This window comes from Colossoma macropomum, unplaced genomic scaffold, assembly GCF_904425465.1.
Source record: "Colossoma macropomum unplaced genomic scaffold, Colossoma_macropomum, whole genome shotgun sequence".
Taxonomy (NCBI): Eukaryota; Metazoa; Chordata; class Actinopteri; order Characiformes; family Serrasalmidae; genus Colossoma; species Colossoma macropomum.
In genome coordinates, this window is record NW_023494808.1 from 6,336,437 (window position 1) to 6,363,123 (window position 26,687).

General features: G+C 40.0%; 1 protein-coding gene across 1 annotated transcript in view; it reads left to right on the forward strand.

Moving 5' to 3' along the window:
• Positions 1 to 6,623: 6,623 nt before the first annotated feature.
• Positions 6,624 to 26,687, forward strand: part of colgalt1b (collagen beta(1-O)galactosyltransferase 1b) — a 31,531-nt gene continuing 11,467 nt past the window's right edge. Inside the window, exons 1-3 of the mRNA XM_036557756.1 lie at positions 6,624 to 7,126; positions 21,452 to 21,562; positions 24,596 to 24,713. Of these exons, the coding sequence (XP_036413649.1) occupies positions 6,909 to 7,126; positions 21,452 to 21,562; positions 24,596 to 24,713 (447 nt within the window). The 5' untranslated portion in view covers positions 6,624 to 6,908. The remainder of the gene's footprint in view (positions 7,127 to 21,451; positions 21,563 to 24,595; positions 24,714 to 26,687) is intronic.

Genomic DNA, 26,687 nt, shown 5'->3' on the forward strand with positions numbered 1-26,687 from the left:
TGAGGTTTAACAACTGTTGGAAATCCTGAATTTGATACTGTTGTGGACTCCAGCTGAACTGAATCAGAGACCAATTCTTCAAACAAAATCTCTCCAGATCCTTCAACGTCCTTGTTACGTCCCAACCGTAGGCACAGATCTAGGAGGAGGGAGGGACAGTAACAAGACGATGGAGGAGTGCAATAAAGGCGTGCAGAGACCAGTACCATGCAAATAAAAATTGTAACAGTTTTATTATACAGACCAACAAACCAAACACACAAAAAAGTTAAGCTATGAACAAGTTGCTATAGAAAAGTTGTTAAAGTTGTACTGGGTGATTGGGCAATCTACCCAGGAGGGACTACAGACAGTACCAAGGAAGAGAAATCAACAAAATCAGCTATTCCAAGCTAAGCGCTAAACAGTTCTACCTGCCACCCTATGCTAAGCTATAACAGCATACAAGGAGTGGTACCTGCCTCTAAACTAGTGTGTTTAGATAATAAGAATACCTACTCATGTAAATGTAGGTCCACACCCAGTCTAACCTGCCCTTCCTCCCAGGAGAAAAGCACCAGTTTAAGATACTTTAAAGCCAGAACACCCAGACAAACATTTGTAGACTGACAACAAAGAATCACAGGAACAAATGCTTACAAGGCTAAAGCTAGCAACACTAAGAGAGCTAAGACCACAGTCTGAAACCAAACAAATGAACCAAGCACTGAGACATAAGTAACATAATGCCCAGAGCTGATGACAAACTCTGTTGTACTGCTTTTAAAGTCCAAGCTCCACCTTCTTGGGCTCAACTCTGCAAGCTGATTGGCCAGATGGCATCCAGGATGTGCTGGTGATTGACACCCCAAGTAACCTATGAAGAAAAGCGACAGCAAAAAGGGGCAGGAGAAGAGCAGCTGAGAGGAGAGAGAAAACAAACACATACATGCACAGGCACTGACATGTAACAGTCCTTGAACTTCGATCATGAACTACTATGATCTCCAATAAAACTCATTCAGGTTTATCAGATGTCTGATAATCAGTGTCTGATCCACTCGTACCAGTGCAACACACACTAACACACCACCACCACGTTAGTACTGAGAATGATCCACCACCCAAATAGTACCTGCTCTGTGGGGGTCCTGACCACTGAAGAACAGGGGTGCTAGACTGGCCTGACTAAAATCCAGAACTGTCTCCCATTTAAAAGTGTCTTATTCAGCTTAAAATAAGACAATGAAGAATTGTGTAACAGAAGAATGGCAAAAATACAGCTTTAAAACTGGATCAGTTTGAGTCTTCAGTCCCCAAATGATCATTAAGTGCTGTTAAAAGGAAAGGTGATGAACAAGCTCCTGTCCCAATGTTTTTGGAACATGTTGCAGTCATCATATTTAGAATGAGCATATATTTACAAAAAACAATGAAGCTTACGAGATAAAACTTCAAATCCTGCATTTTTATACCATTTTCTTACCATTACTGTGTTCCGTTTTCATTGCACATCACACAATGTCCAAACTGGTTTGGGAATTGGATTTGTATTTTAGAGTTATACTTACAAATAAATGTAAATATTTTGCATATAGGGTCTTATCGATCTCTTATAATAGTGCGTGCTGAACAGCTGATAAAGTCACTGTTCAAAAGCTTGGAATCAATATTGTCAATAAATATCAAGCTAATTTGATTGCAGACGAAGTTATAAAATGATTCTAACATGCTGGTCCAGCACAACTTCATCAGTTTCAAATAATTAGTTGGACATTAATAAGAAAGGCATAAATAAAAAGGCAAGTGGTCTTTACTGCCATTCTGCGGTACAACTTGTATAAATGGAACAAAATGTCATTCTTGCCCAACAGTGCAACATGCAACAGTAAGTGTGCAAGAAAACACAATAAATACACCAGAAAATAAACATACAGAACAATAAGATAAGATAATCCTTTATTAGTCCCACAATGGGGAAATTCTCAGTGCTACAGCAGCAAAGGGAGAGCAAGATACTCAAGAAAAGAAAAGAAGTAACAAGAAGAGAATAAACAAACCAGTAAATAACCTTGTTAATTACTTAACAAGGTTTCTACAGTTTGTTACTTGTTACTATATATATATATATATGATATATGTATATATATTATATATTATATATAATGTGTATATATATATTAAACTGAAGGTTAAAAAAGTATATAAACTCTATCCTTCACAAAAATTAACAATATAAACATTATGTAAGGGCCCAGCCTGCACCGCCGGCCGCCAGCAGAGGGTGACAGCAGCGAGGTGCCATACTTTCAGGGAACTCCAATTCCTAGAAGCCCTTGGGCTGATTAGGCCCAACTCCTTTACTTAAGGCTGGGGCAAACAGCAGCCCTTTATCACACCTTTGTAGAGGTGTGACCGGTATGGTACTTAGCCCAGGTGGATATTTATAAGAAAGGAAAGGAAATTAAAAAGAACAGAGGGCTGAAAAAAAAACAAAAGAGAGAAATTGTCCCAAAACTACTTAAAAACCAAAAAAAGGCTTGAACAAGAAACGGCTCCAAGGTCCACAAACAACAAGCAGGTGAAACATAAAGTCTGCCTTCCTCTTATAATCACAGAGGAAGTATTTTGTTTTCTGATTATTTTTTATTTCACTTTTCTATCTCAGCCTTTGTTTGAACATGCTGCTTTCAGCATCCTCTTTGTTTGCCTTTTTCCTGCCTTTTTTATTTCCCATTCCTTGAGATGTTTTATCCCATTGTTGTCTGTGCTTCATGGTGGTGCAGTGGTAATTCCTCGGACCGCCAATTGGTACATTGGTAGTTTGAGCCTGACTCTGAGCCACCTCAACTCACACTCCATCACCTCTTTAAATTCATTTAAGACAATTTTTCACAGGTTTTCCTCTCTGCACTACAGTTTGCCTCCCTGCCGTCCCAAAAATCAAAAAAAATCTTTACACTAAGTGTTATATGCAAAGTTATTTCCTTGTGGTTAACCTCGAGGACAGGTGTGTACATGAAATTGCTACACTTAAGTATTTATGCTTTATTTAAAGTATCTGTAATTTATTTAAATAATTAGATTTGAAACATCTTTAACTTCTATTTATCTGAACCGAATACCTACTTGTTATTATATTATTCCTGACATTCTGGCATGTAATTGTCTAAAATGTATTTGTATGTTGTAGCATTACATTATCCTTCCCTGGAACTAAGGAGCCCAAACCCTGAAAAACAGAGCATTATCCCTCATCCACCAAACTTATGTGTTGGCATTACTCCGGAGTCCAGCAATGGCATGTTTTACACCACTCCAGCTGTCACTTGGTATTGTGCATAGTAAGTATTGATTATATTGTACACAGGAAATGGTAATGAATTCACAGTTTATGTTCTGTAGGTGTGGAAGGGAAGAGATTCTCCTTTGGGAGCAGTGCTGGTTGTACAGTCTAACAGCAGCAGGAGAGAAGGACCTGCGATAGCCTCCTTCACACACTTGGGGTGAGGCAGCCGGTCACGGAAGGAGCTGCTCAGTGCTGCCAGAGTCTCATGCATGGGGTGGGAAAATATAAATATAAATACACAAGACGATAAATTCTAGACTGGAAACAAAACAGTATATGCAATTGAGCAACATATCACTGCTGTTGGAGCAGGGTGGCACAGTGGGTCGCACTGTTGCCTCGCAGCAAGAAGGGTCTGGGTTCAATTCCCCAGCCGGGCGACCAGCATCCTTTCTGTGTGGAGCGTGTTCTCACTCTGTCTGTGTGGGTTTCCTCCCAAAAACGTCCAGTCAGAAGATAATGCCCTTAGGTGTGATTACAGGGTTCTTAGCATCGTGAAATGGGTCGTCAGATTGATGGAGAATATGGTTCTATCTAGCACCAAAATGTGTTCTTCTAATGCTGCAATGTCAAGCTTGTAATAATAGAAGAACCACATTCAACACATTCTCCATCAATCTGAAGAACACTTTCATGATGCAAAGAACCCTTTAAGCATGTAAAAGGGTTCTTTGAGTGTTCATGGTTCTATATAGAACAATTATTTTTATGTATATAGAACCATTTATTTTTATCTATATAGAACCGTTATTTTTAAGTGTGTGTACTTTAGGTTAATTATCTAGCCTTGCCTTTGCTGAGTGTGGTTCTAAACTCACTGTGCATCATAGTGATCACATTTAACCCAAATCTACATGCTTAAAAAAGGTTCTTCAAGCATTCTCTAGTAAAGACAATGGCTCTTTCTTGCTTGCTTAAATAGCGAAAAGGTTCTATGTATTGATGGAGAATGTGTTGTGTATGGTGCTATATGGAACCTTTTTGAAAATGGTTCTATCTAGCAACAAAAAGCATTCTTAAATTGAACCATTTTATTTAAATGTTTGATATAGAACCATCTGAAGAATGATTTCACCATTTAAGCATGCAAGTGGTTCTATATAGAACTCATGGTTCTAAATAGAACCATTGCCTTTACTAAAGAATGCTTGAAGAACCATATTTTTAAGTATGTAGTAAAATAAGTTGGACCAACACAAGTTCTAAGAAGAGACACCGTGTGCAAGCTTGACACGTGTTGATCAACTTCATGGCTATTGCGACTCTGAATGTCCATGACAAACAGACATTTTGGGGCCATTAAAAATTTGTCCTGGGGTCCCATGTCCTCTGACTCAGTAGTGAAGGCTTAGCCCCTTCCATAAGTCTCCAGTTATGCCCCTGGAGTGCAGAATGTTGAACAGAGACTTGTTTGAAATGACAGAGAAACCTGGAGAACATTGAAAACTAAGGTAGAGTGAAATTTATATCCAGAACTGATAATATTTAATACCTCAGGGTAGAAAACCTGACTAAATATTAATGTAAATAGAATACAGTATATTGTTTAGCATCTCATTCACTTCTCGTAAAAATATATATTGGAACATCTTAAAATACCTTTTACTGTACATTTTATAATATTTACATCCACATTGCATAAGGAACTATAATTAATACAATTACAATATAGATAATAAAGCAAGCCGATAGGACTATGAACTTCAAGAATAACAGTGTCTTGAATGCAGAACAGTCAGTTTTTTAAATCAAGGGGTTACTGTTTGAGTTGCTACATTTTATAGGCAAATAAAGTTTACATCAAATGAATATATCTTATACATCATATAATATCAACTTCACACTTGCAACACTTGGAATGAATGCCTAACTATACCATAACAACTAACAAGTAAGTTAATACTGATATATATATATATATATATATATATATATATATTATATATATATATATATATATATATGTATCAGTGTATATGTGTGCGTGTGTTAAAATGTATGTGCAATCGACAGTTAAGCTTTAGGGTTAAACTCGAAGAGGCAGAGTGAGTTTTACTGGTGATTCCCGGTCAGTCCAGCAGGGGTCGCACTTTGCACAGATTTAGCACGTTCTTCAGAAGTTTAGAGAAAACTTTCACATCCCCATGTAGACACTACAGGATCACATTTCCCGCTCTAGCTCACTGGATTCATCTGCAGGAAGACTTTATTATTAACAAGGATGTAACTGTGCAGTGCAGGTGGACAACAGGACTCCATCTGGGAATTACTGTTACACATAATCTTGTAGATTATACCACTGTTATAGATGCCTACACTTTTAGAAATAAAGGTACGAAACTATCACTGATGCAGTGCCCCTCTTGTCACTGGGGTGGGACCCTCAAGGGTACATCTCAGTACCTTTAGTCAGGGAACATAACTGAACCATAATCCACTGAAATGATATGTTCTAAGCTGTACTGACTCCACACACCCCGTCTCGTCTCCAGGCTTTTATTTTACTGTTCTGTTTAAAAAAAATTCGGTTATGAAAAGGTACAAATACGAACTTTTCACCTGGAAAACACTTATTTAAGGTTCACAATCAGACCTTAAAACCACTGTTGTACCTTTGAGGGAACATTTACACTGTTTGTACCTCAATAAACAAAAAAATGTACCTGAACAGAACCTTTATTTCTAACTGTGTACTATTACTTTGTGTATGTGTTCTATTGAAGTTAATTAAATTCATATAATATGAAGATTACTCATATTTAAATCTAATGTAAATTCAGGGAAAATAAAAAGTGAACATTTCTTTAAAGCAATAGGATATATAGAATAATAAGAGCAAAATATGATTGTTCTTATCAAGATGTTTTTCATAGGGAAACTACTGTATGTCCAAAATGGCAACTTTACAGGAGAAGGAAAAAACATACTTTACTTTTAATGTAAGTCAATGAAACCAGACGTCTTTCCAAGTCATTTTGGGTCATTTCTTTTGGTCCATATATATACGGACCATATATATATATATATATATATATATATATATATATATGCATGTATGTATGTATGTATATAGTGTGTGTGTGTGTGTGTGTGTGTGTGTATGAAGCACCGTTGTATACATGTATAGCTCTGTTTCAGGCTTCACAGCTGTGGCCACGCCCCCTCGCATATAGTCACGCCTCGAATCTTTCTGGCACATTCTAACTGGACGCAGCTGTCTGACTTTAAAGAGCCAGTCCTCCACAATTCAGACACAACCGCTATAACTTTTTAAACGCTACACCTGATCGCGCATATTTGCTCTTCTGACACGTTTTCTCCTTCTTCAGCTTCGTGCGTGTTTTGGAGCGGGTCTGAAAACTGGACTCCCCACAGCAGCCCCTTCCTGTTCCACTGAGGACGGCTAGAGAGACTTCCCCTTTAATTCCAGCCTACAGCGCAGGATTATGGTGCATTACTGTCTACGTTGATACCGTGGAGGCCGGCCGTGTGAGCTCTCTCTGACCCCCCTGCTCTCCTCTCTCTCTCTCTCTCTCCACTCTGTTCTGTCTTCTCTCCTCGCCCCGCTCTCTTTTCCACCATGCACCCGATCGCCCTGCTGCTCCTGGTCGCCTCGTGGTTGCTTCTGGCTGGCTTGAGCCGCGGCTACTTCCCGGAGGAGCGCTGGAGCCCCGAGTCTCCGCTGCTGGCTCCGCGGCTGCTCACGGCGCTGCTCTGCCGCAACTCGGAGCACTCTCTGCCGTATGTGCTGGGAGCCATCGACCGCCTCAACTACCCCAAGGACCGCATGGCCCTGTGGTGAGTCACCCTGAGAGCCGTGGCGCCTACGTAGTACTGGGGAAGAGAGGGGTGGGGGGCGGTGTTCGGTTAGGTGGGCTTAGTCTTCTTCTAAACGTTAGAGAACATGTACCGTTAGTTTGTGTTTAATTACTCCAAGAAATGGAAAATCCTGTTCCAAAGAGCACTGGTTCTTCAAGGGTTCCTGTGTAAAGGGAATGGTCCTATTTAGAACCATGAGTTCTGTACGGAACTATTTCCTGCTTAAATGACTCTTTGCATGATGAAATGGTTCTTCAGATTGGAGAATGTGTTGTATATGGTTCTATGTAGAACCGAAAAGGGTTCTGCTGTTGTTACGTTGTCAGGCCTTTTTGGTGTAATATAGAACCATTTTCAAAAAGGTACTGTACAGATCTATATACAACACATTGTCCATCAATCTAAAGAACGCTTTTACCAGGCAAAGAACCATTAAAGCAGGAAGTGGTTCTATATGGAACCAAAAAGGGTTCTGCTGTTGTTACCATCTCAAGCTTTTTTTCGTGCTATATAGAACCATTTTTAAAAAAGGTTCTGTATAGAACTTTTTTAAAAAAGGTTCTGAATAGAACCATTTCCAAAAACGTTCTGTATAGAATCATTTTCAAAAACGGTTCTGTAAAGTACCATTTTCAAAAAAGGTTAGAACCATATACAACACATGCTTCGTCAATCTAAAGAACCATTGCACCAGGCAAAAAAAACATTTAGTTAGGAAATGGTTCTATATAGAACCAAAAAGGGTTATATATAGAACTCATGGTTCTGTATTGAACCAAGAAGGGTTCTGCTGTTGTTACAATGTCAAACATTTCTGGTGTTATGTGGAACCGTTTTCAAAAAAGTGCCAAATAGAACCATATACAACACATTTATTTAATGGCTTCATTTTCAGGACAATGTTCAGGTAGTTAAGATGGTTACTGAAGTTATGTTGTATATATTTACTCCATAAAGTAGAAGAACGTCCATACGGCTCCTGAAATTGGAGAACATGTTAAGTTAGCTGGATTCAGGATGTTCAGGTAGTTGAGATCATTGTTTATTCCATTAATTGGTCAGCTGGGGTTTATTTAGTCAACGAACTCAGTATATGGTGCAGGAAAGTGGAGGAAAAGTCCTGTTAGCTGGTCTTCAGTTTCTTTAAGAAGTACGGAAACGTGTTCAGTTAGCTGGGACTGATCTACTCTCCACCAAAGTGGGCTGGCATTGCTGGGAAATCCATGGAAAATGAAAGACAGGGTTCAGCCGACTGGGCTCCGTTGGCTCCGACAAGAAACTGGAAAAAACATCAAGTCAGCTGGGCTTGATTTGCTCCAAGAAAGAAGACAAAATGTTCAGTCTTGTGTTTTTCTTCAGAAAAGAGCTTCATGTTCTTCCAGCGAAAAGTGAACTAACCAAGTTCCACTTCTCTATTTCATGAGCTCAGATAGATGATTACAAGGCCTGAGTGGCTGTTTCACATCTGTTTAGGTTGACCTCAGTTGTGACCAGCTGTGGTTTCTCCTGTGCTTTCTCCAGTGCTTGATAACACGTGAGATCATGGCTCAAAGTAAGCAGAAGGCTGAGGTGTTCCTAACTCAGATGGTACTGGAGGAAAGCCAAGCGTGGAATCCTCCCTCTGCAGATGACGAAATTGCAGAATAGGGTAATAAAACAGCACTTCTTCACTGCAGGCTGGAGTTCAGGACAGATGGGCGTGGGGTTTTGGGGGACGTGGCTCATGCGCAGTCCACTGAAGCCTCATCTCTGGGGGTTGCAGGTTTGTGCATTGACCCAAGCGTCGCAGGGGAAGTGAGCGAGTTGAAACGTGTCCAGGCATTAATACAGTGAGCCCCTTCATCCCCCGCTCCATGCTCCCTCCCATTCCACGGCTGCTTCCTCTGGGCCACAGCCCCAGCCTGCCCAGTCCAGCCCAGCTCGCTCACTCCTTAAGGACATGTGACTGGGGAGAAGGAGCCACCTGGTGAGATTGGCTGTGGAGGAGGCTCTTAATAATGAAGGTGCTACAAGGTTTTTTCAGAGCAGTGGTTTAGAGGAAACATGTTTGGTTCCCTAAAACTTTTTACATTTTCAATTGAGTGGTTTGTTTTTAAAGAACTGTGCAAAGAAGGGAACTGAAAGTGATTCTAAAGCATCTTTTTGACACCTTTACAGCTTCCACCCAATAATATGCCAAAGTGTCTATTGGTTCGGCCTCTACACTCTAAAATAAAGATGCCGAAAAGGATTATTTAGCATTAGAAGAACTACTTTTGGTTCCTAAAACCGTTTAACCTTTCAGTTCAGTGGGTTCAGATGAGTTTTTAAGGTAATGTCTATTGAAATGTTATTTAAAGAGCCAAAATTGTTTTAAAGAACGCTTTCTTGGTATCTAGCGTAGGGACCAAACCCATGGATGCTTTGACAAATCGGTGCAGAAAAAAAGAGAATGAGGACGGGGCTTGATCATACACTTTTTAAAGTAAAGGGTTCTGAAGAAATCCCAATTTAAAACCTCTTTTGGTTCCATAAAGAACCTTTGAGTTTGTGTAAATGAGATGTGTGAGTGTGAAGAATTTTTTTAAAGTTTAAAGAACTTACAAAAAGGCCTACATCAAAGGTTTTTCCCAGAACGGAACATCCAAACCATGTAGCAGCCTTGATAAGAATGTAAGATGGTTCTGTTTGGGCATAAAGTGTCTGTGTAGTGCACGGAGGGAACAGAGCTGTTTGAAATTCAGCGAATCCTGGGTCCGGCGTCAGAGAAAGAGATGGAATTTGGAGAGGTGCTGAAAAGTTTCCCTCCGGCAACAGTGTGGGATTAGTGCAGTGAATGGCTTTATACACACTCACCGTACACACAGACAGGGGCGTGTTCTCTGCCTCAGTAGACACTTCTTATTAAACAGCACTGCTGGTAAATGTGTGGACGAGAAAAAGTCATAACCCTGGAAACATCAGGCACAATCACTGTTAGAAATAAAGGTTCTGTTCAGGTACATTTTTCATTCATCAAGGTACAAACAGTGTAAATGTTCCCTCAAAGGTACAACAGTGGTTTTAAGGTCTGACTGTGAACCTTGAATAAGTTTTTCCAGGTGAAAAGTTTGTATTTGTACCTTTTCATAAACTAGAGATTAAAATCTCTTTTACAAGTTAGCCGATGCTCAGGGTTTCAGTATCGGTGTTGGAGAGGTGGTATCATGTCAGCTCTACCCTAATAAGGCTGTAATCGTAAGACAGAGCTAAACGGTTTGAGGTTCAGTTTGTACAGGATTCCTGACTCTGTTTCAGCTCCACTACATCTAACAAACATCGCTGTGGTTAACTCGTTTCACAAAGACCATCAGCTCGTTTTACGAAGGCGGTTAACAACTTTCTCTGTTAATCCAGGTTTAGATACTCAAGCTCAAGAAAGAAAATGGATTATATACTGAGTGTAATATGCTAGACTGTCTGCTAGTTGTGGTTGTGTCCTCATATAAACATCATGTGGATTTTCAGTTGCTTCGAATTGGTCTGACTCATCTACAGGCAGTTCACAAGCTCTGTGTTATTAGGTGAAAATTTCCCACTTGTAGGCTGTAGTTAAACTTTGCAGCACTTGCATTCTTTCTAATTGCGATTTCAATTCTGAAAACAGTAAATCATTCCTTCCATAGACGTGTAAGTTGTATTGTATTGTTAGCAAATACATATGCAAATATGACCACTTACACCTTTCGTAAACAGTCATTTGTCGACTATTCATCCTAATTATGTTTTCATTTGTGGGTCACTAGTTGTGTTCACTGGGAATCTTCTAATGCTTGTTTGTAACAAAAATGAGGTCCAGTCAAATTTCCAAAAAATAAGCTATGATTTAATACAGACTTGAAATGTTACAGGTCGTATAACCAGAAGTAAAGTTAATATAAGACAAACAAAGAATGCTAGAGCACAGAGAAAGGAGCCCGCAACCGCAAGGTCAAAAGCTCAAAAGCTGTGTGCTCCTGGTCAGCCACACCCTCTTTCAGTTCCTCTTTCTATTTAAAGACCTTTTGACCTGTAGTTGGCCCATACTTACATAACAAACACCAAAGACAGCATTATAAGAAATGAATAAATAAACGTCTCCTACACTGTGTATTTGTTGTCATACTGAAAACAGTTTTTCCTACAATATGACCTGCTGTGTCCTGCACTTTTATTTTATTTATAGTTTCAAAATTTCACCCGAAAGGTCCTTCTCTGGAAAGGTCTTGTCCCGCTGACAACATCCATCCCCGCTGCTGTGTTTAGCTTCTTTCTGCATGTTTACTTTCCAAATAAAGCTAGTCACAACTTCGCTATCTGCTGGCTCTGCTCTTCCGCGAGACTGATCTCTTAACTTGATTAGATCGGATCGCAGACGCAGGGAGGACTGATGCAGGTTCAGTAGTAGTTTTTTCTGAATGCAGGCTGGTGTGTAGATTTAGTCTGTTAACAAAATGTGTAACTGTGTATGTCCAGAAAGACAAGAGGCTTGATCTAGAACAGGGGTCGCAACCTAAATCTTAAGAAGAGCAATTTTGTCTTTTCAACAAAAATCAAACCACCTTGGGAGCCTCAACATTTTATGTCCATTTTACCATCTTGGCTGTAAATATGTCCCAGTATGTGCTGATGTACTAGTAAAGGCTAAAAACATAATATATAAATGAAAACACAGACTTACTTTACTCTGCTTTAAGCTTTAGCTCAGCTATAACTGCTTTTCTCACATCTCCAGCAGGAAATTTTTCCGCAAAAGTAGAACAGTTTCTTGAAAATGTCTCACTGTTTGACTTTTTACAAGGCTGAAGTCATTACTCATTCACCAGATTCTTGTTCAGATTTTCCCGTTCCACCTTAAATGGTGCAGCAGTTACATTTTGGCGCCTCAGGAAGCTGGTGAATTAGTAAGCTGGTGAATGAGTAATGACTTCAGCCTTGTAAAAAGTCAAACAGTGAGACATTTTCAAGAAACTGTTCTACTTTTGTGGAAAAATTTCCTGCTGGAGATGTGAGAAAAGCAGCTATAGCTGAAAATTTGAACAAGAATCTGGTGAATGAGTAATGACTTCAGCTTCATGTCTTTTTAGTGTTTGACAGTTTCTCATTGCAGATTAAACGTATCAGGAAACCAGCTAGAGTGATTGTAAATGCGAATAAGTCCATTCCTCTCCAAATTATCGATGTTCGTCTTAAATCTTTCTCTTTATTGTTTCGTAGCTACTAGCTAGAGACTGTTGTCTGCGTTGCTATGGTGACCAGCAGTCTGCGCTGATCTTCAGGGTTAAAGGGTGAATTAGCAGTTCTACATGAACTCCAGAGTTTAAGACCATTTATTGTTAAACTGTGTTGAACGATCAGCAGAGCTTTATTTTACTGTAAAGGAGGATTATTTTATTTTTACCTACAAATCTGATTCTGCTGTGGAGCCGAACAGGGCAATAAAAGAGCCACATGTTGCTCAATGGTCAAAAGTCAAATATGAAGTATTTTAATAGGTAAATGATGAACCTCAGTAATAAGCTCAGAATAAAGTGTTTAAGGTTGAGAGGCTGAGGAGGTCTAGATGACACTTGGTGATGTGCGAAATTTGACCACCCCTGTCTAATGACACGTTGTTGATTTTCCTAAGTGAACATAAGTTAACACATCTTACACAGAGAACACTCCGGCGCCTTTTTCTGCTAATTTTAATGCACAGTTTCTGTTTATTGCCTTGAGTTTTTTAAAAAATAAAACAAAATATAACCATAAATTCTGCACAGGCAACATTTTATGTCTCTTGTGTGAAATCCAGTGAAATCCAGCATTAAAATGCATTGACATTTGTTCATTGTAGAATCAGTAAAACGTAACCTGTCTGCCCAAACTTTTGCATACAACTGTATTCCTCGTCCCATCAAGGTGCTTGAATGCTCTAACTCTTTTTCTGAAGCAGAAAGCTGTAAATATGTCTTTAAAACTGAACTGTTTACATCTGTGCACTCTGAGTTAAAGCAATAGAACTTAAATGTTCCCATTGTTCCCCCTTTACTCCAAATCTTGATCAGTGAAGAATTTTCATGTCTTGCTTCTCTAGTTTTACACTGGAGCCAGCAATGGAAGCTTACACCCCACCAATTAGCATCATCCTAACTGCTTGTCTAACTTTCCTCAAACTGAGCTGTTCAGTATCTCTTATAGACTTGATTATGTGGTTTCTGACACTGTGTGACTCACTGTTATCTGCAAATGCACATGTACACACATTTGGCAAGTCAAGTCGAGTCAAAGTTTATTCATATAGCGCTTTTTACGACAGGTGTTGTCACAAAGCAGCTTTACAGAAAAATCTGGGACAGCAGTGGCGACATTGGCGAGGAAAAACTCCCTAAGAGCAGGAGGAAGAAACCTTGAGAGGAACCAAGACTCAAAAGGGAGCCCATCCTCCTCTGGTTGACACCGCATAGCAAACAGAACTTTAAGGAATATGAATTTAAAATTTAGGCTTATCCATCGCTTCATCCTTAAAAAGCCTGTAAAGTTAAGAGTGTGGTTTCTGCAGGTTGCTGTGTGATTCATATTCCTCCTTTTCTTAAACTTTTTTAACTCCGTCCATTTTCAGAGCAGAAAGCTGTAAACGTTTCTTTAAAAGTGACCCATGTGTCCTCTCAGTGTTTACACATGGAGGTCAGCAGTGATGTGGCAGCCACAGACAGCATGCTTTGTGTGACACTCTGGATTTGAAACAGATGGGGAGCGAGGTCCCTGCGGGGTCAGCGCTGGAATCCAGGGGTTAATTTCAACCAGACGGAGCTGTGAAAGGTGTCACACGTGCAGCACTGATAGCGGACCAGCGGCCTGTGAGTCAGGAGACTTTGTTGTGGTGGGGACTGAACACGCCGTCCTCCTCACACATTCTGCTTTGTTTGGTCTGCTGAAGCCTCGTCTGAAATCTCAGCAGACGACGAGCTGATCTCTAGGCAGCGCTCAAATCTGACTGTATAAATGTGATGTCAAGCTGTTTGGTCTTTTCAAATCAGATTTCAGCCGCTTACTTAAGCTCTTATGAATAATATGCACCTATATAGTAAGTGGAGCTGATAAAATGGACAATGAGCATAGAAACAAGGAGGTGCTCATAATGTTATGCCTGATCGGTGTACGTGAACTCATCCTTTACAGAGAACAGCATTTTTCTTCAAGTTAGTACACAAGTTCCATTTTTAGCTTAACCTACTGGGAAAAACACAAAATAGAAGATGTAGGATGCATGTAGAACAAACTCAATATGGCCTTTTTCTGCAAATGTCAATGTGCACATTTCTATTTAATGTGTCAGAAAAAATGAAAACGCTAAATAAAATGTACCTTAACTGTATAGGCCACATTTTATGGTTATCACCCCACCATATTTTAAAAAATATTAAGAAAATCAACAGAAACATGCCAGTTGACTGGGGGTGCCCAAACTTTTGCATAAGACTGTAAATGACACGCCACGTGCCAATTACAGTTTTTCACAAGATGAACAAAGCCCGTGTGAGGCTGGAGATTTGTACATTTTGAACTTTAGTGAACTTTAATGTAATCTAATCTAGTGTTATTAATATTACATGACACTAATATACAGTGGACTCAACTGGGGAACCAGCCCTGTGACCGGAAGGTCGCCGGTTCGATCCCCTGAGCCGACAGTACGTGACTGAAGTGCCCTTGAGCACCTAACCCCCAACTGCTCCCCGGGCGCTGTGGATAGGGCTGCCCACTGCTCCAGGCATGTGTGCTCACTGCCCCCTAGTGTGTGTCTTCACTAGTGTGTATGTGGTGTTTCACTGCACGGATGGGTTTAAATGTGGAGGTGTAGGACTAGTGAGGGTCACTTAATCTAATTATATTGAGAATGCAAATGGTTCCATAATCACTGGCTTCTGCTCATTCGACTTGATAAGAATTTTATTCAAACTTTTTGCAGAGTTGGATTTTTTTACAGAGAGAGAGAGAGAGAGAGAGAGAGAGCGACTCAGACAGGGAACTAGTACTACACTTAAGTGACCAAAACTCAGCCACCGCCGCCACTGTGGTCTGAGTACAACTTCAGCAGCCAGCGCAGACCTCTCTCTTGGCTTAGCGGTGGCGGTCTCAGTGCGCTGCCTCGCACCAATGCTGTCATTTGTTTCTCTTCTCACCAGAACCTCAAAACAACTCAGCTGTATGTTGCATTTGCTGTAATCTGGTAGAAGAAAGAACTGTCACAATGGGGAGAGATACATGATCCGAAAACATACATGCATACGTAGAGAACCACTTAGTGTAAATGTTACCATGACAACCAGCATCACATGAGTCCAGTCAGAGTGAGACGAGCAGCAGTGAGCAGTGCTCGTGTTTTTAATTACTCTAAAATGATGTCAGACTCAGGAAAACGTCCTTCACATGTTAACGAAGGCCGAGAGGAAGACGTCGTGTTCTGAGACACATAAGCTGGACGTCCGTCCCACCACCGTCTTTTAAAGATCAGAGCATAAACTTCGTCTCCTCTGCAGACCAGTTTCTGCTCCGCCATGTTGAACGGTATAAACTTTCACTATGACGTGACGAACATGATCAGAACGGACTTAAACTTTCCGATAGGGAATGTAATCAGATACAGGCATTTACACGGATATTATTCTTCTATTTAACAGATTATTTACAGGATTACCCACCTCAGGATAGTAATAGTATTCCAAACGGCCTCAATCAGACTTGCCTATTCTGATTGAGGTGTATAGTTGGACGTATTCTATTCTGATTGACCTATTAGTCGGATTATTAACGGATTATCAGGCTGCATGTGAACTTGGCTGCTGTCATTTTAACTGGAAATTAAATAAATGAAAGGTGGTTTATGACTTTTTCACACTACTGTAATCTCTCTCCAAGTAGACCATCTCAGCTGTTTTATGAGGTTCCATTTGATTAATATGCTGTTACCTTCACATCTGTTTGTAGGAAGTGGAGGGCAGGGCAGCCCACCAGGCACACAGCCCCCCACACTGTGAGTGAGCGTGATATTTATATATCTATAGAAAGTTTACTATAGGAGGAAGCGGATGATTGCAGCTGCTCTTGGGAACTCTGCAAAGGCACACCCACCACTCCATCCATTTAGTCCTCCCGTAAACACTTATTCTTACACTCTCAACATCTGTTCACAGCTGCTTTCTGTAGCCGACAGGCGGTGATTTATTATACGCTGTAGACGATGCGCTGGGTGTCCCGGCTTGGAGGTCCTGTGTTGGCCTCCTAAGGGTGTAAGCTGTGGTTGAGCGTGTGGTTCGACCCCCACCCACTTCCGCATCGTAATGACTTTAATTATCCAATTATGTCCCTCGTTTGAGATCTCTACAAGAATCTGCAAGGTCATTTCTTCATCATGGACAGTTTACACCCGACAACAGCTGTTTACCGAAGAGCGGAGGGTGAATATGGGTGGAGAGAAGAGGAGTGAAAGAGAAGAAAGCCTGTATTATGGAAGACTGAGCTTTTGAAATAAGAGTTTGACGTAGTGTGTAACCTCTGAAGTTTCACTACTTTGCAGTGCATACAGTCCAAATGTGGAAACAAAGCCTCAAAAACAGCCAAGGTTTAAATTTGTTTTTGTGATGTCACAACAACCAACGCATTTCAACCTATTCAGCCTACAGCAGCTTAGCTCCGCCCACTCTCACTGAAGTTATAAAAACTGTTTCAGACTGGTTTGTAAATGAGGCACAATATAAGTCAGCCAATCAGAGCAGAGATCATTTATGTATCGCTGTTGTCGGAACAAAACCTTGTATCTCCAAAATGGTAACTTTACAGGAGAAGGAAAAAACCTGCTTTACTTTTAATGTAAGTCAGTGGAACCAGATTTTTTTTTCAAGTCATTTTGGGTCATTTCTTTTAGTACATTCAACATGAATTTTACACAAAATGTAAAGGACAAGGCATTTTCAAATTGTCAAAAACTGAAAAATGCAGTAACAAAATCAGGAAAATGGTCGTGTAAAAATGAATGTTGAATATTTTTGGGACATAAAACCAAAAAATGATGCGAGTGCAGGATATGGGCCCTTTAAAGTACCCGAATGTGAGCATATGTTTTGATTTCTCACTCTAATAACTACATCAATTGCATAAGAAAACTGAAAAATCATATTTAAAAATGTGTAAGTTTGGTGTGTTGGGAATCAATTTCAAACCAAGTGGCCTTTTTTTTAAACATACCTTTCCTCCGCTGTCATTTTCTTTCTGGTAAAGTGTTCTTTTAAACGTGGCTGAATGGTTTTTAGTCCGAGTTCATGATTCATCAGTGAACATGAGCTCAGTGACCGCACTGTAAGATAAACAGCTGCAGACTTTGAGGTTTCCACCTCAGAGCTTTGCAGAAGCCTCAGTGCAGTTCTTCTCCAGACGTTCTCCTCACAAAGACTCCACCATCAGGGAAGAGTGATTGTGTTGAGCTGTGCTCAGCACAGTTGAGTCTTCATAATGCGAATCGCAGTAGAACGTGATGTGGGTTGGATCCTACATTGCTTCCAGACCCACAGGCTGGCAGCACTGACCACAGATGTGGTCACTTCCAATATGAGAAACAGACTTTTACAGTGCCTGTCAGAAGTTTGGGGACATTTTGGCTTCTTAGAAATGTGAATTTTTCTGTGGCTTTTCAATAAAAATAGCCCTGCTTTATGTTATGATTATGTACAGCTGTGCACTTAAAAAGGTTCTTCAGGGTTCCTTGGTAAAAAAAAAAAAGAACCCTTTACACAATTAAAGCATTCTTTGCATCGTGAGAGAGTTATTCTCCATCAATCTGAAGGTGTTTTATATGCTTCTATATTGAGTCTTTTTGAAAAGGTGATGCATTTCACAATGCAAAGAAACCTTTATTGATGCGAATGGTTCTTTGAGTGTTCATGGTTCTATATAGAACTGTTGTCTTTATTAAAGAACCCTTGAAGAAACATCATTCTAAGTGAAAATAAGTATTGTACTGTAGTTTGAATTATTCTAAACTCCTATAACTTCTATAAACTTTTCTAAACTATTGTTTAAAACACTTATTGAAAAAAATGTGCTTTAAATAGCTGAAAGGTTTGAGTGCTGACATCACAACAAGAGGATAAAATGAATTTGTGTTGTCTTTATTCCCAAACTAGCACTGTCAATGATACTGACACTAATATTTACATGAGTCTCCCTGATTTAGTTTTATTATGGTCACGTATTATAAACCAGTATAGTTAATCACTTTGTCCAAAAACGGACATGAACTTCAATATTGTAAAGTTGTGTTTTTTATTCTGATTATTCAAAATGTCAGTATAACTAAGTGGTTGAGATGTAAACACAGTCGTTCAGAGTGGTTTGGTGTGAAAAGCTCTGTTCTAGAGAAACTAGCCGAGTCAGGATTGTTCACAGTGGTGGTGATAGGAACCAGATGTCCACCTCTAAAAGCTCCCTCACAGAAAGTTACTACATGAAATGGTTATGAATTCACTGCCTGATGACTGAGACACTGTTTCACGATAGTCTTTTTGTGGATTTTGGCCTAAAACGTACAATTTTAATTGCATTCATAGTGGAGGGATATATGCAGGGTGCTGTGAGGCAAAACAGTCCCCAAAGAAAACTTAAATTTATGGATTTTCCACTATTTTCCCATCATCAACGTTCCATATAAGCTCAGAAGACTCGTGTAGGTTCACTGGTGGTTTTGGATAGTAAATAAAATGTCTATATTTGTGTTGTAGTCATGGCAACCCCTGTTTCCTATCACCACCACTGTGAAGACATCTTAACCATTTCACATCAAACCCCTCTGAATGACTCTGTTCACATCTCCACTATGAAAGAGTGATGAAATCCCCCTTTACAGTTAGCTTAATGATGGTAACACATCAGCCGTCTGCAGACCATTCAGATAGACGTCTCATTAGATTCTGGCACAGTGTGGAGGTGAAGACACTGTTACTTGTTCAATATCTCTGTAGCAGAACTTCAGTTAAGTTAGAGACTTGTTGTGGAAACGTGTGGCGGCCAGGTTCCCCCAGCAGCTCTGATTTGGGGGGAAAAAAAAAGTAGAGAAACAGGAATTCAGTTCAGGAATGTCTTCAATCAGCATGTGTGTAATGGAAGACTGATTCTCTAAGGGACCTGTAATGACTACATTCAGGCTCCTATAACATTGTATGCAAATGTGGGCCCAGATCAGGTAACACTGGATTATAAATAAACAGAAAGTGTGCACTAAAGTGCTGTATTTACACGTGTTTACTGTGGAGGACGTGTTGACTTATTTACACTTAGGACATCAACAAAACAAGGCATTTGACCAGGGATGTGCAAACTTTTGCGTGTAATTATGTGTAGTACATGTTGTTGTTGTTGTTGTTGTTGTTGTTGTTGTTGTATGGGTACATAAATAAAATCCATAGGGGCCACAAGTGTGAAGCGGTATGTTAACAGGAGTGTTAATATCTTTTAAGTATGACTTAACAGATGTTAACGCTGGTGAAGTCCAGTGTGGTGTATCAGGCTCAGACGCTCAGCTGTAGTGCAGGTCGATCAGTTCAGCTCTCAGCTCTGTGTTTCACCACAAACATTAATCTGACTATTAATCACCATCAGCTCCCTCCACTGTTTATCTTCAGAGTAGATCAGACTCAGAGCTGCAGGGCGCTCACCTGCTCCTCACCTGCTGAGGAGAACACCTGGACACACATACACTTGCATACACTCTCTCTCTCTCTCACTCTCTCTCACACACACACACACACACACACTCACACTCTCTCTCTCTCTCTCTCTCTCTCTCTCTCTCTCTCTCTCACACACACTCACACACACTCACTCTCTCTCACACTCACACTCTCTCACACACACACACTCACTCTCTCTCTCACACACACTCACACACTCTCACACATGTGCACACACAAAATTATTCAGACTGACTGCTTCTTTTGTTTGAGTGTGACATTTTTATGCCTCTCTCTCTCTCTCTCTCTCTCTCTCTCTCTCTCTCTCCCCCGCCTATTCTACGTCTTTCATCTTTCACTCTCTCTCGCCATCTCTCCATGTGTTTTTCCTTTTCTCTCCTCTCTTTCTATTTTTCCATGTCTGTCTCTATTTTGCTTTTTCTCACATCCTTTCTCTCTCTCTCTCTCTCTCTCTGTCTCTCTCTCTCTTTCTTTCTTTCTTTCTTTCTCTCTCTTGCACTTTCTCTCTCTCTCTCTCTCTCTCTCTCTCTCTCTCTCTCTCTCGCCCTCTCTCCATGTCTTTCTTTCTCTCTTACCCCCTCACCCTCTCTCTCTCTTTCTGTCTCTCTCCATCTCTCCATGTCCCTCTCACCCTCTTTCTATGTCTCTCTCGCCCTCTCTCTCTTCTCATCCTCTCTCCATGTCTCTCTCTCTCTGTCTCTCTCTATTTCCTGTGATGTCATCAGTCTCTCTGGCATCCTAGTCATTTTTAAAGTACAGATGCAGGAATCCACTGAATACACTCTTGTCCGAAGAATGTTTCTGTGCGTGTGTCTGTGTCTGTGCACGTGTCTGTGCACGTGGGTGTGTGCGTGTATGTGTGTGTGTGTGTGTGTATATGTGTGTGTGTGTGTGTGTGTGTGTGTGTGTGTGTTCTCTCGTCTGCTAGTGAAATTTGCGCTCGTGTGTGAGAACATAATGGAGGGACTCTAAACACACGGCGGCGTCACGCCAGCTATAACTCAGAGCTGCTGTCCAGCGTCCAGCCTTTCAGTTTACACCAACTCAGTCACTGACCAGCCTGCTTCTCCTTTATGAGCCGCTCATTTCCTCAGCCTCTCTGTCTTTGGTTCTGCTGTGTAAAGATGTTGGCCAGAAGGCATAATTACTCCTTTATTTCATCCAGATGGAAATAAAACAGCTCGGTGTCTTATTTGGTGGCGAGGGCTCTTTTCCTGTCTCTCTGTCGATGTTTTAATATATGTTGTTCTTTCCCTCTTCAATTAAAAGTGCTAAAAACGGTTTGAAGCAGTGCAGCAAAGGAACAGAAGAACAATTTTGGTTCTTTTAAAGGAATTTTTTAGCTATCAGGACAAAACAGTGTTTCTCCAAACAGCTCAGTTTGCAGGAGAATGAAAAAATTTAACATTGAATGGAAGTTGATGGAGCAAGATCTCACTCTGGGTCATTTTGGACCGTTTCTGTTGATCCATTCATCATGAACATTTGACTCGGTGTAAATGGCAACTGATGTTTCACAATCACCATTGTTGTTATAGATCCCTCCATATTTGACTGATTTCTGCCTCGCTCTCTCCTTCAGGGTGGCCACGGACCACAACGTAGACAACACCACAGCTATGCTGAGAGAGTGGCTGATAAACGTGCAGAACCTGTACCACTATGTGGAGTGGAGGCCACAGGAGGAACCCAGGTGAACAGTGTTACCAACATTTGAACAGTTTACCGAAAAATAGGACTGTGTTTTAACCATATTTGACAGTTATGAATGGCTTTAACGCTTTACCATCTGACCCACTGAACGACAGTCTCAGCCCGGGACGCTCTGCCCCCGCGTAAACAGAGCATTTGATATCTTTCTAGTTAAGCTGCCCAGAACTATCAGCAGATTTTATCAGTCCGTCTGGAAACACACGATTGCGAGTCATCTCTCGCTCCGTGGGCTGTGACTGAGCCTTTCTGAGCAAGATGTAGTCGCTGGATTGAAAAGCAGAGTGAAATTCACAGCGTTACAGCTTTAAAGGTTGTTGGAGTTTTCTTTGAAGCATTTAGTAGCTTTTACTCCTGATTCCCATCTGCAAGTTTGTTTTCCATGGGTTTGTTTTGGTGAAACCTTTTGAAAAATTTGCCCATCACTGTACATCATGGTAAATCTGTGGTCTGTGATTGACAGGAATAGCCATTTGACTGACCTACCATATAAAAAGTACACAAGAAAAAAAGTTGTTGAATGTATTTACATGATTCAAATATGTTCCAGACAAATTAAATGTCACAATAATTTTTAATTAGGTAGATAAACTAAGTAGTTATACCTAGTAATTGTGTTGATTTCATTCATGTTGAGCCCATGCACACATTTGAATTATCCAGCTTTCACAATAAACACCTACATGTATGCAAAACACATATGAGTCACTCTACAGAAACGTCCACTTTTCTATCTCTCCATAGGAGTCACTGGTGTTACTGGTGATCCTCATTGGTGTTCCACATAATAAAGGGAACACCAGAGACATTTTTAATGAACAATACATTTTACAAAACGGCTGCTACAGAGCATCAAACCACATGTTGTCAATCATGGAATGTCCACTAAAATATGTTATTTAATCCATCTGTATTCTGTTTTTTCACAGTTACCTCAGAATAAAGTCGGTCACACCAGTGACTTCAGCTAAAAGCTTCATATGAAATCATGAGCTAAATGAGAAAATCTCTGATAACTGAAAGACACAGTGGACTCACCATGTGCTTTTCTTCATAGATCCTCAGAAAATAGGTAAAAGGAAGTCAAGTGATGTCATCAGTGTGACTTTTATTTCAAAATAAGAGATTTTTTGTTACGCGGTAACACCAGTGACACGACTCCTGGAGACAACAACTTTCATTATATATGTTATAATATTTATTTGACTTGTTTTCTATGTCATTTAATGAATATTTTTCATAGTCATGTTTAGATTATTGTAGTTAAAATTGAAGAAAAACGAAGGGGTAATTGTTAAAATAACTTGTTGGTTTATTTTAAAAAATAATTAAATTGTAACCCTAGCATGTTTTTTAAGTGTAATATATCTGTAAACACTAGGGACACAAAAATGGACATTTCTGTAGAATGACCCACATAAATATATATTTTTCTATTACAATCTACACATGCCTTCATGAATGCCTGATAATTCGAATTCCTCTTCAAAGCATGCTGGTGGCAGCATTAACTTAAGTTTGGTTTGTTAGGACTATATAATGTGAGCTTTCCATGTTTTTGAAAAAACAAAGTTAAATTCATGGCATTACAGATTTAAAGGTTATTGAAGAGTTTTCTTTTAAGCATTTAGTAGCTTTTAAGCCTGATTTCCATCGGCAAGTTTTGTGTTTCCCGTGGGTTTGTTTTGGTGATTGCTGTGTTTTTGGAAAATTCACCTGCCCATTACATCATGGTAAAACAGTGGTCTGTGATTTGTTATATTGTAGGTCGGTCAAACAGTACACTGAAGAGAAAAGCTATTCATTTTCATGATTCATCAATTCATCAACTTGAATTAAGTACATAAATTAAGTGCTTATATATAGTTATTATGCTGATGTAATATGTTCAAATGGGGCCCATGCACATGTTTGATTTATCTAACTTTCTCAACTTTACACCATACAGATTTACCACCTTTTGTTTGAAATATTTCCATAAACAGCTCTGCTTGAATGTCTGATTGGCTTAGAATGAAACACACTCAAACACCTAAACCACAGGTTGGCAACCCAAATGTTAAGAAGAGCCATTTTGTCCTTTCAACAAAAATCAACAACCTTGGGAGCCACAATGTTTTATGTCCATTTTACCATCTTGGCTGTAAATGTGTGTCAGTATATGCTGATGTACTAGTATAGACTAAAAATTATAATATTAATGAAAACACAGACTTACTTTGCTCTGCTTTAGGCTTTAGCTCAGCTATAGCCACTTTTCTCGCGTCTCCAGCAGGAAACTTTTCCTCAAAAGTGAAATAGTTTCTTGTAAAATGTCTCTCAGCATTAATTTGTACGAGGCTGAATTCGCTTCTCATTTTCTGGAACAGGAGAATTCAAACAAGAAGCTGGAGAATGAGAAATGACTTCAGCTTCGTGACCTTTTAGTTTTTGACAGTTTTTTGTTGCAAATTGAACATATCAGGAAACCAACTGGAGTGATTATAAATGCATTCGTCTCTAAATTATCGATGTTAGTTTGAAATCTTTCTCTTTGCCGTTTCATTAGCTACTAGCTAGGCGAGACTGTTGTCTGCACTGCTATGGTGATCAGCAGTCTGCGCTGATCTTCATGGTTAAAGGGTGAATTAGCAGTTCTACATTAACTCCAGCGTTAAAGACCATTTATTATTAAAACTGCATTGAACGATCAGCAGAGCTTTATTTTACTACAAAGGAGGATTATTTTATTTTTACCTAAACATCTAATTCTGCTGTGGAGCCACAACAGGTAAAGAGCTGCATGTTGCCGACCCCTGACCTAAATATATGCAAAAATCCATCCATTCCTCTGTAAAGCATGCTGGTGGTAGCATTAACTCAAAATTTGGTTTGTTAGGACTACATGATGTGAGCCTTCCTAGTATTTAGTCTGTTTTTGTTTGGTATTGGAGCTAAAAACACATTCAAGCTTTGCCTCAGTTTTCTTCTTTCTGTCCTTGCCTCACTATCTGTTTGTACCTGGTCTGTTTGTCAGTGAGTACGAAGATGAGGATGGTCCGAAGCACTGGTCCAACGAACGTTACGAGCATGTCATGAAGCTACGGCAGGCGGCACTGGAGACAGCGCGGGAAATGTGGGCCGACTACTTCCTGGTATGAGTTATATTCTTTTATTTATTATTATTATTTTTTTTTAAGTGCAACAAAACAGTAGAAGCTACACTTCGCGCCCTACACTTCCTGTAATGTATTACAGTCTGTCAGAATGACTGAGTTTTTCCTTGCCACAGTCGCCATTGGCGATGCTCATGGGGGCTCGGATTTTTTGCTGTAAAGCTGCTTTGTGACAACACCTGTTGTAAAAAAGCACTATATAAATAAACTTTAGCTTTCCTACATATTTTTCTTAAAAAGATTAAATTCAGGAATCTGATTTGGCACTCAAAGGTCCAGTTCAGGGCTGAAAGATTGATCTTTTTATATCGAAATCGCAATGTACGAAAGTGCAGTTATCAAATCACAGGAGCTGCAATTTTTAAAATTATAGTCTACATTATCAAAAATGTTGTCATAAGTGTTAAGTGGGGAAATTTAACCTAATACCAGAGAGCTTGTGAACTGCCTGTAGATGTGTTAGACCAATAAGAGGCAACCAAACCTCCATGTGTTCCTGGCCGTCTGGCACTCTACATTCAGGGGTCAAACCTCAAGCTTGAAAATGTGTATATTCTGGTCTTCTTGGCAAAAAAAAGAAAAAGCCTGAACTTGAACTTATAGAAAATAATGGCAATTTAAATCACAGTCGCAATATTAGTCAGAAAAATCGCAGTTAGATATTTACCCCACATCGTTCAGCCCTAGTCCAGGATCCCTCAATGACACCTGCTCTGAAATACTGCATTCCATTCAGGGATCTGCATTAAAAGCTCAGTTTTGGTTAGTCTTTATTTAAAGGTTGGAAGGAAGGAAAGCTATTTTAGAGTCTTACCTGCAGTCAGATTCTTTCCTCCTCTCCCTGTAAACAAGGCAAAGAAACACATGCACAGGAAAGTCAGAACTACATGGAAAAAACAACCTTGTCGCTTGCTGAATTCTGATTTTTGTCCCAATGTGGTCCATGTTTGTAGATAACATGGTGTCAAGTCTAGACATTACTTAAATCGCTGATATCACAGAAATCTGATATGATGTCTAGTTTCTAGCTATTTTTTTTTTTTCCCAAGAACCAAGTGTAGTATGTAAACATTATCGAATTTCAACAATGTACCATTCATTCCTGAGCCCATATATGGAATTAGCTGGCTGCTAACTCACTCAACAGAGCAGTGATGATGCTACAGTGGCACCAAAATGTCTCTGTTCTAGTGTGGTTCTGCGCTCTTCCTCACACTAACTGAGATCTTCCTCGTTTCCTCTTCTGTCTTCAGTGTGAGAAATGAGGAACAGTCACTCTTCACTCCAAACTCTTGGGAAACTGGGCGAGTTTTCAGATTTACAGATCTGCTGCAGCGCATTCTAAAGTTTTTCAGGAATCCGGGCAGAGTTACAGTTTCTAGGCTATGAAGGACCAACTGGGTGAACCAGTCTGCTACAGCGCCACCCTGAGGCAGAGCAGAGCTGCAGCTCTACATAGTTAAGAACACCAAAGACAGAAGCTGATTGTGGGTGAAGCAGATAAACGATCAGCTTCACTGAATCTGGATTTGAGTGTCTATTTTACCCTGATGGACAGCATGACATCTCAAATTTATCTTCAGGGACCCCCCCAAATTTTTGATTTTGAGGCATTCAGGGGGTCCAACAGGTTAATTAAGGGAACTAGGACCCCTGTATTTCACACTTTGCTTCTAGGTGATGTCGCTAGGAAACATAACAATTTTAATAGCTATGCTACATTCTACATTTACACCCCTTCTCATAATCACGGCTCCGTAGACAGGCTGACGGCTCTGTGTCAGATATTTCTTTGTGGACGTCAAATCAGATCAGGTTTAGTCAAATCTCTTGGATGTTATTTGCCAGACTGTTATTCCTTAAAGGTGTTGGTCTTCCTCACTTAGGGGGCTGAAGTCGGTTTCTCTGTAAATATGTCTCAGTATGTGTTAATGTACTAGTATAGGCTAATAA